A 14,915-nucleotide genomic window follows, 5' to 3' on the forward strand; every position below is an offset into this window, starting at 1 on the left:
TGAGAGAGGAAATAGAGGAAAAAAAATATTGTTTATAGCTTTTAGTTTACCTTGTTTGTATAATTGTACAACGTAGTAAATGAATAAATTATCATTGAAAAAGGTGATGAACTACGTATACAACGTCTCAAAGAAGAGATGGCGGGAGAAGGTGGCGGTGCAGAGGAAGAAGATGAAGAAGAGGCTGAAGGAGGTGAGAGGGAAAATGATGATAATGATATAAAACTAAATGACATATAGAATGGTATATTGACTACTACTGAAGCACAAGAAACTGCTATTAAAGTATTAGAAACTACTACTAAATACGTTCTTAACACGATGGATGTCTAAACCTTGATAGCTAATGGAAAAAATAAGATGAAGTCTATTTTTAATACTTATTCGTGCTGTAATTTTAAAAGTGAAACTTTGTGATGATGGAAGGATATTCGTTACTTTTTCACGCAAAAACTACTGAACTAATTGTAATGAAACTTGGTGTGTAGATTTATTCAAGTAGGCAAAAGCACCTCAAATTCGTTATTATCACCTGGCCTTAATCTACTCGAATTACATTACTTGAATTGTGAAATGTTCATATCTCCTAATCATTTACACCAGGGGTTCCCAAACTTATTTTGACTACTGCCCACTAAGAGAATAAATTATTTTATAGTGCCCCCTTTAGGCAATCTTTTAATGAATATTAGTTCATGTTCACAAGCTGTAGTCGAGAGTCCTTATAGATTGAATGACAAATTGCCCCCCGAGTCTCTACACAACGCCACCATTTTTTTTCTAGGTCTCTTACCCCCCTTTAGTACTGCAGCGTGCACAAGGGGGCGTTATAACCAACTTGGGAAACACTGGTTTACACCTACCAGTCAGCTGTATATATTTATCCTATTGTATTAATATTATAGAGGTTTGTGTGGGTGGATGTTTCTGATTCTTTCACGCAAAAAATACTGAATTGGTTGTAATGAAACTTGGTACGTAGATAGCTGGTTATCCAGAATAATACATAGGCTACTAATCTTGACATTCGCAAGGGATCAGGGGATTCCCCAGGGGAAGGGGGGAGTATTACGTGGACGAAACCGCGATGTGCAGATAGTTTTTAACATACACAATAAATTAAAAGAGTCTATTTAATAATAATGTATGTACGTAAGAAGTTATACTTCATTGGCTAACTAACTTCTTCTTCGTTGACTAGCTAACTTCAGGGTGTCGGTTTTTTTATGACGGTGTGCGCGCGCATCGTAAACTTACATCCATACAATTATGTATTTGAGATGTCAATTATAAATTGTTTTCAGAGGGTGAAGAGCAACCGGAACCGGAACCGGAATTCGTACCGCCGGAATCCTGTCCGGCTCTGATGGTGTTCGCCAGTCCCGGAGAGTTTATTGACAAACTTAGTAAGATATAAGTTTAATTGTCACGCTTAACTTGACTATACGGGACTTACAGGTATTGTCATTTTGAAACTTAGTTATTAGTTTATGGCTGAGATATGGCACAGCAGGAGACATCCTGCTTAAAATCTGGAGCTGCCCGACTGGGGTAGTACCTCGACCTTACAAACGATCACAGGTAAATAATACTGCTCCCAAATAGTCTCAATAGTATAGATTCTGGTGAGGGTTGGATGTACAGTCGACAACGCGCTTGCGATGCTTCTCTTGTTGCAGGCGTCTATAGGTTATGATAACAGCTTATTATCATGTGAGTCATACGATTGTTTGCCGACCTAATTGTATAAAAAAAATAGAAACTTAGATTGTCAATTATTTTTGTCTCCATGTGTATTTAATTTAAATATTCGCTCTCAAACGCCATCTCTTGGAATCTATGTAAAAGCATCTGTACAGCGCCCTTGATGTGATCCAAGTTATCAAAATATTAATATTCCTAATTAGATTATTGAGGTACCAGACTTAACAACAACACGAATATGAACTTTTGTCTTTATTTGAATAATAATAATTTATGTATCTAACTCTCAAAATTTTTGTAAGTATACACCAATATTTTTCATGATAGCTCTTCAAGGAGGCCTCGACCGGAAGCAGTGCTTGGCGCCGTACAAGTTGTATCCGGTTAGAGTGACGAACGAATTGACGTCAGTTTTGAAGGAGAGGAAGGGAGGGGCTCCTAAAAGCGGTGATGATGAAGCCGCAGCTGATGAAGAAGGTGATCTAGATACATCACTCTACACAATATTATCTGCCTCTATAGTTATAACTTTGATTTTTTTTTTGTAAGTAGAAGCTGGATCCAATTTGAAAGATTAAAACACCTTTCATTAGAAGAAGCATTTCGTGAAGTCATCTTATGAACCATGACGACCTACGAACCCTAATGTAGTGGTGCGCGTACCATGTAAGCGCATAAATAAAGGTGGTTGCAGTTACGATTTCCGCTCAGGATAGATATTTGTATATCTGCAAATATTTGTCTCCGGTTTAGATATCTGTCCTTGTGGGTTTGGTGGGTTTTTCCACTGTGCCTCGAAGAGCACGTTAAGTTCTTTGTCCCGGTTATCTTAATAGACACCCGATAGTGATCTTTACTCACAGAAGGAAATATATCCACTCACCCGCAGTGGATCAGCGTGGTGGATTAAGCTCCAACCCTTCTCGTACTTAAAGATAGAAACCTATGCCTAGGAGTAGGTTATAAAATTCTGAATCAATCAATAATTCTGAACCAACAACAATTTAATTAATTGAACACCATATCTATACGACTGGCCATCACATCTATACAACTGACCCGAACAACTCTATAATCGACCACCGCATCTAAACAACTAACCACTGCAACTATATAACCGACCTCTGCACCTATGCAACTAACCACTACATCTATATGTCGACTGACCACTGCAGCTATATGTCGACTGACCACTGCAGCTATATGTCGACTGACCACTGCAGCTATATATCGCTATCCACCCCATCTATATAACTGACGGTCACACCTGAATCAAATCAATCAATCAATCAAAGCAATCAACCAAAATAATGAGATTTAATTTGTAAGATTCGGTCTAGAGTATCACAATCAAGGTTTTAAACAACGAATGAGCTTTAGGCTGAGGTTTTCCCTCTGCGCTATAATTTAGGAGTTTTCAAGCGTCGAGTGTGACATCCTTTAAGGCCACTCTTTTTCTTCTTTTTTTCACTCTTCTCCATGTTGCACATATCCATAGGTGACAGTAGCCATATAACATCAGATTGCTTCATCTGCTCTTGTTATGCTATTTTTATCTGTTATTGTTATTAAAAAAAATGACAACATACCTTACTCTGAAAACTAACAACTAGTTCTCAAATATTAAAAAAATATCTTTCCTACCAGAGGGTGAGTCTCTGATAGAACCACTGGATGACGAAGCAATAGGCAAGTATTTTACACGCCTCGGTCGAGCTGTAGCGTCGGTTCGAGGCCGGGTAGCGCAAAACGAAGATTACTTCCTCGACCAACCGAATAGGGATAACCAGGTCAGTTGGTCAGGTTGAATAAATAAATCTATATCTATACATCTATACAAATAAATAAAATTGGAATGTCTGTTTGTAATATTAAAATAACCCCTTTTTATTAATGTATACACGGTACATATTACCAAAATAAGATTTTTGCCAGTTATGACGACGACGTTGTCGTTGGCATAGTAATATAGTAAATCCATCATAATCAGCTTATAAAAGAATTTAATTTTATTCATCATTGCAAAACAAGTGGAATTAGAAATTCCAAGATATTCTATTATTTTTATAGTCCCGCGGATTAACCAACGAATTCAGAAAAAAAACGTATTAAACGTTTACATAGGTATAGTAAAAGGTATTCAGAACAAAAATATTTTTTTCGAACCTTTAGTTCCTGAGAGTTGCTGCAAACAAACTCATCAGCTTTATAATATTGGAATTATCAGAGCTTGTCAAACTATTTTCAAACTACCTTCTTCTTTAAAGAAAAACCAACCTAACGAATCTATCCAACTTTATACAGGATGCAGCGAACGCAGTAATGGGAATCGTGGTAGACCACATAGAGCCCTATATACACTGGAAACCTAAACTCCTTGATGCTATACTAAAGTATGGTGATCGACTCTACACGCTGTCTCTACCAAATGCCTCTTCGCCTCCGAAACTTTGTCCCACTGAGATCCAGAAGGAATTTCATGTGACCAGCTTTAATGTAAGTTGGTAAAATATATTTATACTAGTCGCGCCTCGTTTCTTTGATTGTGTGGCTTTTAATGATTTGGAAATTTTGGAAGAAAAATTTATTTCATGTTATTTGGGTTTTTAGATTTTCAATTCATATTCAAGTTCATTTGTAAGAAAGCTTGTTTGTGAGAAAGAACATCCTTCTTTTTTTTTTGAAGTCGGATAACCAAACTGTTTACTTTGTGTTTGATAGATTTAGTTTTCTACAATAGTTACTATATTAGTTTCACCTCAAATTATCGATTCATCTTGTAACATCCTTTTGCTGGGTGAAATCCTCTTTTTTCCATGAAGAATAAAGGTCCTAGCGGTATTCCATGTAGGAGATTGTCCCATGACGGTATTTGTTACATTTAGGTGAAATTGGAAATAGAAGCCGATGCAGTCACCGGTGATATGAAGGCCCGTGAGACTGGAGCTGTTCTTAACCTTCGCAGAGGGCTCCTGAAGTTCTTTGAATCGGTTTGTACTTTTTTTGCCAACTAAGTTGTATGAATTAATATAAGTTAATATTGGACACTTCCTATCTGTCACTACTATATCATGTCCTGTGCCCAAAGGTTATCTGGAAGAAATCGCTCTTCAGCGATAAGATCGCCTTTGTACATCTTTTTTTGTAATTACTACTGTTTGTTTATATTTTGGTGTACAATAAAGAATATATTATTATTATTATTAGGTCTGCAAACAAGCGTACGGCTGACCTGATATGGTATAATGATAAGCAGTTACTGTAGCTTATAGACGCTGCAACACCAGAAGCCCTACCCTATCGCCCCATTCTCACCAGGAGCTCTGGTCACCTTACTCACCACAGGAACACAAGACTGCTTGATAGCAGTGTTATTTAGCTGTGATCTTCTGTGAGGTTGAGGTACTGGGGATAGTCAGGCTGTGCCAGATTTTGAGCAGGATTTTCCTGCTGTCTCCTACCTCAATAATTAAATTTGAAATGTACCTACTCTATATGGGAAAAGAGTTGAAGATTTATTTGCCACGTTGCTCATCAGCTAAGTTATGAAATCAATTATGGGTTATTATAATTTCATTTTTAGGTATTTTTTTGGCATAAAAATTACTATTTTCGTTCTCCTTTTACTGATTAAAAAAACCTCTTTCTTTCAGATTTACTTCAGTGATACCAAAAAAAAAAAAATCATGCTTTCTGACCAAACTTTCTCACAATCACAATTTCCCAAATATTCTAGAACAAATACGGCGTCCTGTGCGCCAAAGGCTACTGTGTGGGTATCTGGCGAGCGGTGGACGACAAAAGTTTTTGCCTGTGGGAGTCCCACGCTACGGGACCCACTGGGTGTTCGTCCCCAGGGGGGGCGGCGGCTCTGGTTCTCTTTGCGAATGTAGATCAGCTCGCCGATACATTTGCTAAGAGTCTGGAGAAGCTGGCGAGGCCTGGACCGAACAGGTACGTGAGATATTCATCGGGAGAAATTATTTGCCTATTAGCAAGTCTATTTACCGATGACGGCTATAGGCTATAATTATAATATTTTAGCATGTTTTCTTTTTCTTCTATTCTCTCTCTCTTATTTCTATTCCCTATATGGCCTACGTAAAGGCGTTTATTTAAGAATTTATTTGCATCCAGGTATACGATATCATCGGTGAAGGTGTTCTGGGAACTATCCAAGATTCCTAGTGCCGTCACTGCCCAGGGCGCTGTACCTGATGAGGGCTACGAGTGGAAGGTATTTAGGAATGTTTTATATTGCCTGTAAATTATAGGCCTACATGTTGTCTAAATACTGTAGGGCAATAATCACGTTCACGATTCAGCATGTAATATCCTACTGCTGGGCATTAGTATCTTTCTCCATATAGGGGGTAAGGAAGGGTGTATATAACGGCGGGGCGAGGTGGCGAATGCTGGCGCGACCTTATTTCGCTCCACCCAGGCGGACGACTGCTTACACGTGGTGGTTTTTGGTTAGTAGTAGTCTGACATAACCCTCTAGTGCCATCGCGCCGGAGGGTATCCATGATGGATTTTCCTGACGTAAAAAAAAGGTCACGTCCCATAAGGTGACGAATATTAGTGCGGCCCCATCTCACCCCACCCAGAGAGATGACACGCGGTGATTTTTGGTCAGTAAAAGTCTGACATAACACCTCCAGTGCCTCTGGCCTGGGGGTTTATTCAGGAAGATTTTTCCCACGTAAAAAAAGGTCACGTCCCTTTGATGCATTTCTATGTCGAAAGGGGGATTTTAGTGGCTATTCCGGAGCCTAACGTTAGTGTCAGTGAGTCCCATATATTTGCCCCGAGGGGAAGAAAGCGTAAAGTCTGATATAACCCTCTGGCGCCCTGGCGCCGGAGGGTATCCATGAGTGATTTTCCCCTCTTAAAAAAAGGGGGTGTATATAACGTGACCATTTTTATTTCAGTTCAAATCGGGACATCATTTTTTTTATCAGTAGGTTTATTTCTTTTCCAAAAAAAGGAAGAGATTCTCGACTCGACAGTATTTTTGACGTGTTTTATCTCATAACGTTTTGTTTTTCAAACTTTTTTTATTGGAAAGCCTTGAAGTTGGTTGTAGATCGATTAGTTTATAAGTTATTCTTAGTGACGGGATTTACTACACTATAGAGGTCATATGGTAACATACCTTTCATCCATAATTCCCTCGGGATAAGGAAGGCGCTGTGTAAAAAAATAATGAGCGTCCAGATAGAAATTCTTTGTTACAAAATAAAAAAAAATCTGCACTAAAAAGGACTGCACAAACACCCAGACCACGGCAAACACCTGTATGCCCAACACAAATGTTGTCACGTGCGTGGATCGAACCCACAACCGCCAGCGCAACAGGCACAATTCATGGCTGTGACCGTTGCGCCAACGTGTCGTCGTCCAACCTAAGAGCCCGGGAACGTAAAAATAAATTAACAAATAATACCTGCTGTTCAAGGTCTGAATCGACGACGCCTTTCGCATTCAAGTCGCAAAGTTTAGCAAAAATTATAAAAAATGTTATTTTGGACTTTGGTATATGTACCGTGTATACATACAATTGAATTTAGTAAGAAAGCGGTTATTTCTATATTACAAACAGACACTCGATAATACGACCTAAATAGTAATAGAAGATGCGTATTTTCAAAAATATTATACCCACGTACCGTTCTAATTCAAATAGTTTTAAGAATGAATTAAAAAATATATAATTAACATACAAATGTTGAATATATAAATTATTTTTACACATATTTCAAACATAGCGTTAGGTTGTAGGTATATAAACACTGTTTAACATACAAACGATTTATCAATCAATGTAATTAATTAGTTATGTAAGCACTTCAAATTACTGCAAATACTGAAAATTTTACATTTTTAATATTCGTAACATTTATGTAGATTATGATATTTTGCGTTTTTTGGTTCTGGTTCATGGTTGTTTTTCAATTTATAAACATTTCTAAATTTTTCTATATGACGAAATAAATCTTTACCCAGCAGTGGAATTACGTACCTTACGATATCAATCACACCAGCCTATCGCAGTCCACTGCTGGACATAGGCCTCCACAAGTTAGCGCCAAAAATCGGGTGAACTCATGTGTGTTACCCATAGTCCCCATGCTGGGCGGCGGGTTGGTGGCCGCAGTACTGGCTTTATCGCACCGAAGACGCTGCTGCCCGTTTTCGGTCTGTGTATTTCAAAGCCAGCAGTTGGATGGTTATCCCGCCACCGGTCGGCTTTTTAAGTTCCAAGGTGGTAGTGGAACTGTGTTATCCCTTAGTCGCCTCTTACGACACCCACGGGAAGAAAGGGGGTGGCTATATTCTTTACTGCCGTAACCACACAGCAGATATCAATCAGTCAATCAATAATATATAATTCTACAAAAGGTTCTGACGGCGTTCGTTGAAACAGCGAGAGGTCGAACAATACTCCGAGGGACTCGTCCACCAGATCTTGTAAAGTTAGTCATTATTATTCATTATGCCCACAGCTTGCCCTATACTAATATTATGAAGCTAAAGAGTTAACCGTCAAACGCGCTTATTTCAAGACGCACTGGTTTGAATTCGTGAATTCATTTTCAACCAGTCCCATACTCACGATTTGTCAAAATTCGAAGACGACATGTATGAAATGTAACCATTCGTTAGATTAACGAATCGTTGTTTGTATTTTGGAACCGGAGAGAGAACATTAGTCTTTGATAGTCCATTTATCGAGAAATTTAGACTAATACATCACGCAACCGATAGGAGCGTAGCATATATAAAAAATGTTGCATAAATGACGTTGGTGGGTAACTTTGGCGTAGTGTGTAGCTGCTTTTGGCTCCGAGGGTTGTGGTCAATTTATGATGTGATGACCCGAATCTGAGTGTAATATATGTATATATTTATATATGTATTATTTATATATATGGGGATAAATGTTTTACCAATTTTTCTTTTAGTTATACTTTGCGAATTGCTTGGGAAAGTAATGGCTAACTATCAAGGTTCTTAAAAGGTTATGTTTACGATTTTTTGGTATCGATTTGGAGTCGTCCAAAAATTGCACTTGCTAATAAAGAGGACGCTTTGCTTGACGCAGTGGTGTAGCGTGGATTTGACCGCTTGGAGCCCACCGAAAATTTGCCGCCCCTACTAATCATTTCATTTTTTTAACAAATCAATTTAAGACACTCGTTGCAAGCACAATTTTCATCATGTATATTAACCGAATTCAGTAAGGAGAAGGTTCTCATTTCTACTGTATTTTTATTTTTACATTGCGAACGCGATTTAATACCGAACGCGATTTTTGTCAATTTAAAAAAATCGTGATGATTTTGCCATACCCCTTCCGTGTGCCTTTCGACGCCGAAAATATGGCAAGGAAGGGTGCAGAGGTGAGAGGTGTATTTGTTTCTTTTAATATTGGAACTTCTTCTTCGGTGCGACAAAGCCAGGCCTGCGGTCACCAACCCGCCTGCCCAGCGTGGTGACTATGGGCAAAACACATGAGTTCACGTTATTTTTGGCGTAAATTTGTGGAGGCCTATGTCCAGCAGTGGACTGTATAGGCTGTAATGATGACTATTGGAACTATTGCATTTTAGATATGCCTGTAAGATTGTATCGTTTGTATTACGTTTTCTTAGTGTAGGAAAGTTTATTGTTAGAAATGTTTTATTGTCGTCACCGTAGGTTTACTCGCGACGCCTTGTTGCAATCGTCATGTGGAGCTATAGTAGGTGTGTGTATGTCTCACGTGAGACGACCACATCTCTGGACGAGGAATACTGTGGATGAGGTGATGACGGTGGCAGCTCAGCTTTTCTCTGCCTCCCTGGGCTCTTTGGGCTACGAGTTCAGACCAGGGGAGGATGTTCTGCTACCCTTGCAAGTGAGTGGAAGATTTGATTTCTTTTTTATATGGCCAAGTCGCAAAACAAGTCAATGACCCACATACGCTTCAGCCCGTAATATCCCACAACTGGGCATAGGCCTCTTTCCCCGCGTAGGAGAAGGATCAGAGCTTAATCCACCACGCTGCTCCAATGCGGGTTGGCGGATATATTCCCTACTATGAGTAACGATCGCTATCAGATGTACATGATAACAACCGGGACCGACGGCTTAACGTGCTCTTCGAGGCACGGTGGGGAGACCCACAAGGGCTGCACAAACACCCAGACCACGGCAAACACCTGTATGGCCAATATAAACGTTTGTCATGAGCGGGGATCGAACCCGCAACCGCCAGAGCAACAGGTACAATCCATGGCTGTAACCGTTGCGCCAATGCGGCGTCATAATGATAATGACCCACATATTGGTAAGCAATCACCGATGCCTATAGACGCCTGAAACACCAGGAGCATTGCAAGCACTTTGCCGATCTTACCCTCGACCCTCCCCAGGAGCTCTCCACCTTACTCACTATAAGTACACAACGCTTCTTGAAGATTCTACATATCTGTGATCTTCTATAAGTACTTCCCCAGACGAACTGCTCCAGATTTTGAGCAGAATCATACACTGCTGCACCCTGTAATTTTGTATCAAATGTTCACCTGCTCTGGTGTAGTAATGCTAGGAGCCACCTAAACATAGACTATCAGCTACGTAACTGCTTGCTATTATGTATTATTGAATCGTAAGTCAATTTGCGAACCTGCGTTGTATAAATCTTTTTTTTTCTCCAGGTGTTGAAGCGCTTCATCCTTGGCGTGAACTACGTTCGTTACGATTTACAGCAGGTGTATAGTGGGAAACTGGAACAGAGGGAGCCAACTGAGATGACTGTTAGGTTAGATTTTATTGTTTATAGCCATAGACTATAGGATAATAATTATTAAAGTAATAAGTTTAACTGAGGTAGGACACAGCAGGAATTTCCTGCTCAAAATATGGACCTGCCCAACTGGGTAAGTACCTTGACCATAAGAAGACCAAATCTAAATAGCAATGCTCTCGAGTGGTGCTGTGTTCCTGTGTGAGTAGGGTAGAGAGATCTTGGGGGTGATCTGTGTGGACAAGGGTGTAAGGGTTCTGGTTAAGTTAGGATGCCCAATTTCCATCAAGTGGACCGTGTGATTATTTGCTACACTGTTGGTAAGAAAGATGCGTCATTATTAGCAGTCCAAATACTTGGATTGTTTTTTATTGTACTCATATAATCGAATGATTTTGGATTAATTGAAAATTTTTATTATTTGACGTAACTTAGTAACTTGGCTTACTGCCGTATATCCACAACGACTCGTGAATAATGAACACCTTAATCTAATCAGCTCCCAGTTGGTGAGATAGTTTTGTTGAACATCCCAAAATGCAACGCACAAAGCCAGATCAAGACAAACATCTGCACGGTCTATATTATAGTTTACCTTTACTGGGATCAGAATCTGGGTACAGATCTCAGAAGCTGTGACCGCTGCATTAATGCATATACGGTGTCCAGTTGTTCGAGCGTCACTCTTGCTTTCTCTATTTCTAAGATTTGTTATAATTATAGTCTATTTGGCTATTATTGGCTATAATTGGTATTACCAATTTTATTTTATTTCAAAACACAGTTTCTTTGTAACTGCAGATTTTCTTACCGATTCTTTCTGCAGAATCTACATTCCGAATTGATAATAGTTTCACTTTTTTAATTTACTGACGATTGAAAGGTGCTATTGATACCTATTTGAATAAAATTATTATCCAGATGTGCCCTGGAGCGGTTCTTTGAGCATCATACACATGGTGTGTTATGGTCGGCTCCCCACGCGGTGGCTCTATGGCGTGTACAGGGTGCTCCGCCCTTTTACATGCTGGAGCCCCATGCCTGTGGACCAACAGGACTCAGGGTCGACGCTCAGGTCTGCAGTCTAATACGATACTTTATCGCTGTCAATAAAAATGTATGTTCGCAATACGCACATAATTTTCGAATGATTGTAGAAAATTGTTGTTGGTGAGTAAGGTAACCAGAGTTCCTGGGGAGAATGGGGGATAGGGTCGACAACGCTGGCGATGCTTCTAGTGTTGCAGGTTTAGTGATTCAACAATATATTTTAGTTACAGTTTAGCGTTTTAACAGTATAGATTCATTATTCACAATTTTATTTATTCAAAAACCAAATTACGTTTTTCTCGCTAGCCCTTGTCAAAAATCTTGGTCATGCGCTCTGAGCTCTTTCTAGAGCGTTCTTTTAGAAATACCAAATTAATTCTAATTTAAAAATTACGAGAGAAATAACTTGTCAAATACGCCGTATACTACGGCTATCGTGCGGACATGCTTGTTTATTAAATATATATAAAGTAATATTTTATAAATTAAATAATAAAAGTTGATATATGTATACAAATAATATACAAATAATATACGTAAACAAATAATAAATGCCAGGTAGCCTTCACAGGCATCTATAAGCTACGGTGAACGCTTACCATCAGGTGAGCCGTACGGTTGTTTGCAGAGTGCCTAGTGCGAGTTTTATTCACAAAAACATGAGAGAAACTCGTTTATACGTGAAGATTATTTTGCATGGAAATTTAAACACTGCAGCCTAGACGATAAAGAATAGTTTACTATACAATCGATACAGAGTCATCTAGCGGCAAACGCGAGAACTATGTTGAAATGCCGAATTTCCCATACAAAATGAAATTAAAATTTACGTCCGTTATTGCGAGATGGATTAAACAAAACTCGCACTAGGCACTCCGACCTAGTTATATGTAATTATATTTAAAAAAAATGTTTTTTTTTTGTATCCCTCAATATCAGAATAAGGTTTGAGTAAAACAAAATATTTAAAAAAATCATGGATTCATAAAAAAAATATAGTGTTACTAAGTGCAACACACTTCAGCCTATCGCAGTCCACTGCTGGACATAGGCCTCCCCAAGTTCGCGCCACACATCCCGGTCTTCCGCAATCCTCATCCAGCCTACACCGGCAATCTTACGTAGATCGTCGGTCCAACGGGCCGGAGGACGTCCCACACTGCGTTTGCCAAGACGCGGTCTCCACTCTAGGACCCGTCTACTCCAACGGCCATCGGTCCTGCGACACAGATGACCAGCCCACTGCCACTTCAACTTGCTAATTCTGTGGGCTATGTCGGTTACTTTCGTTCTCTCGCGGATAGTCTCATTTCTAATCCTGTCTTTGAGAGAGACCCCAAGCATAGCCCGTTCCATTGCACGTTGAGCGACTTTAAACTTGTGGACCAGTCCCTTGGTCAGTGTCCACGTCTCGGCTCCGTATGTTAACACAGGCAGGACGCATTGCTCGAAAACTTTTGTCTTCAAGCATTGCGGAATCTTCGAAGTGAAGACTCGACGGAGTCTGCCAAACGCCGCCCAGCCCAACCGAATCCTCCTATCGGCCTCCTTCTCGAAGTTGTTGCGGCCTAGTTGGATAGTATGGCCTAGGTAAATATAATCCTGAACAACTTCGAGAAGGGTACCATCGACCGATACCGGTATCGGTATGACTTGGTTGTTAAACATAACTTTCGTCTTATCCAAGTTCATACAGAGACCGACACGTCGGGAGGACTCGTTTAGGCCGGCCAGCATTTGGCCTAACTCATCCAGCGTCTCCGCAAAGATGACAATATCGTCGGCAAAACGAAGGTGAGAGATGAATTCACCGTTGACGTTGATGCCCCGTTCCCCCCAATCCAAGGTCTTAAAAACATCCTCTAGCGCAGTGGTAAACAGTTTCGGTGATATTACATCCCCCTGTCTTACCCCGCGCCGGAGGGAAATAGGTCTTGTTCTTTGGTCATTGACATGAACGGTCATCGTCGTCGCATCGTACATAGATTTTAGTACCTCGATATATCGCCAGTCGATATGACATCTCTGCAGAGAGTCCAGGACAGCCCAGGTCTCGACGGAGTCGAAGGCTTTCTCGTAGTCCACTAATGCCATACACAGCGGTTGATTATATTCTTCCGTCTTTTGGATAATCTGCCGAACAGTATGGATGTGGTCCACGGTGCTGTAGCCATTTCGAAACCCAGCCTGCTCTGGTGGTTGGAATTCGTCGAGTCTTCTGGCGAGACGATTCGTAACAACCCTCGAAAATAGCTTATAGACGTGGCTCAGAAGTGAGATCGGTCTGTAATTCTTTAACAGAGACTTATCGCCTCTCTTAAAGAACAGCACCACCACACTCCTGGACCACGCCTCCGGCGTGGTACCTCGGTGGATGACGGCGTTAAATAGTCTTGCCAAGGCTTTCAGGACAGGTCGCCCTGCGGCTTTAAGGAGTTCAGTGGTAACTCCGTCATCCCCCGGGGCCCTCCCGTTTTTAAGCTGCCCGAGCGCTGCACCAATCTCATCCTCTTCGAAGTCCGGGATACACTCCGAATAATGGCGCAACAATGGTGCCCGTGGATCTTCGGTGTCCCAAGTCGCAGGCTTGCGTGCGCTCGACGAGTACAGCTGTCCATAAAAATTCTCAACCTCTTCTCGGACCTGAGGGCGAGAGCAGACGGTTCTGCCATCTGCTGTTTTAAGCTTCGCAAGAAGGCTTCTCCCCAATGGTCTTTGGAAAACTTTGGACCCCCTATTCTGCTCAATCAGAGTAGCAACCTCTCTCGTATTTGAGCAGCGGAGGTCTCGGCGAATAATTTTCCGTACCCTCTTGGAAAGAGCCCTCTGTTCTGGCGAAGCAGCCGGCAACTCGCGCCTCTGCCGCATCAGATCCAAGGCTTCGGGAGAAAGTTTGGACTGCTTCGTTGGCTTTGTTGGTGGAAAGTGCCTGCGACCCAGTGTACACACCGTCTTCACCACGTTGTCGGTTATCTCGTCCACGTCGCTAGTAGTTTCCAGCGAATCGAATCGGTTTTGGAGTTCCAACTGAAACTGCTCGGAGCCACATAGTATTTGGGGCAGCGTAGGTCGGAGAGTAGATTTCATCAAGCGGGTCCGCTCCTTTCGGAGACATATATTCAGAGTGCCCCGTACTAGCCGGTGGTCGCTGCCGGTGTTAAACCTGTTAACCACTGAGACATCTCTGAATATATGCCTTTTATCCGCTATGATGAAATCTATCTCGTTCCTCGTCACAGTATCGGGGCTTTGCCATGTCCACCTCCTTTGGGGCTTCTTCTCAAAAAATGAGTTCATCAAGAAGAGCCCCTCCGATTCGAGGAAGTTGACAAGCGTCTGCCCCCTGTGATTCCTGTGCCCCAATCCG

The 14,915-nt window shown here is 41.0% G+C and overlaps 1 protein-coding gene across 1 annotated transcript in view; it reads left to right on the top strand.

The window, feature by feature from the left end:
* The window catches only part of LOC123668250, a 55,492-nt gene that overhangs the window by 26,674 nt on the left and 13,903 nt on the right, over positions 1-14,915 (top strand). The window contains exons 28-39 of the mRNA XM_045602020.1: positions 104-193; positions 1,305-1,406; positions 2,032-2,181; positions 3,352-3,494; positions 4,009-4,200; positions 4,590-4,694; positions 5,441-5,658; positions 5,842-5,941; positions 8,110-8,183; positions 9,409-9,607; positions 10,410-10,513; positions 11,420-11,573. Of these exons, the coding sequence (XP_045457976.1) occupies positions 104-193; positions 1,305-1,406; positions 2,032-2,181; positions 3,352-3,494; positions 4,009-4,200; positions 4,590-4,694; positions 5,441-5,658; positions 5,842-5,941; positions 8,110-8,183; positions 9,409-9,607; positions 10,410-10,513; positions 11,420-11,573 (1,631 nt within the window). The remainder of the gene's footprint in view (positions 1-103; positions 194-1,304; positions 1,407-2,031; positions 2,182-3,351; positions 3,495-4,008; positions 4,201-4,589; positions 4,695-5,440; positions 5,659-5,841; positions 5,942-8,109; positions 8,184-9,408; positions 9,608-10,409; positions 10,514-11,419; positions 11,574-14,915) is intronic.

The sequence above is a fragment of the Melitaea cinxia genome, chromosome 30, assembly GCF_905220565.1.
Source record: "Melitaea cinxia chromosome 30, ilMelCinx1.1, whole genome shotgun sequence".
Lineage (NCBI taxonomy): Eukaryota > Metazoa > Arthropoda > Insecta > Lepidoptera > Nymphalidae > Melitaea > Melitaea cinxia.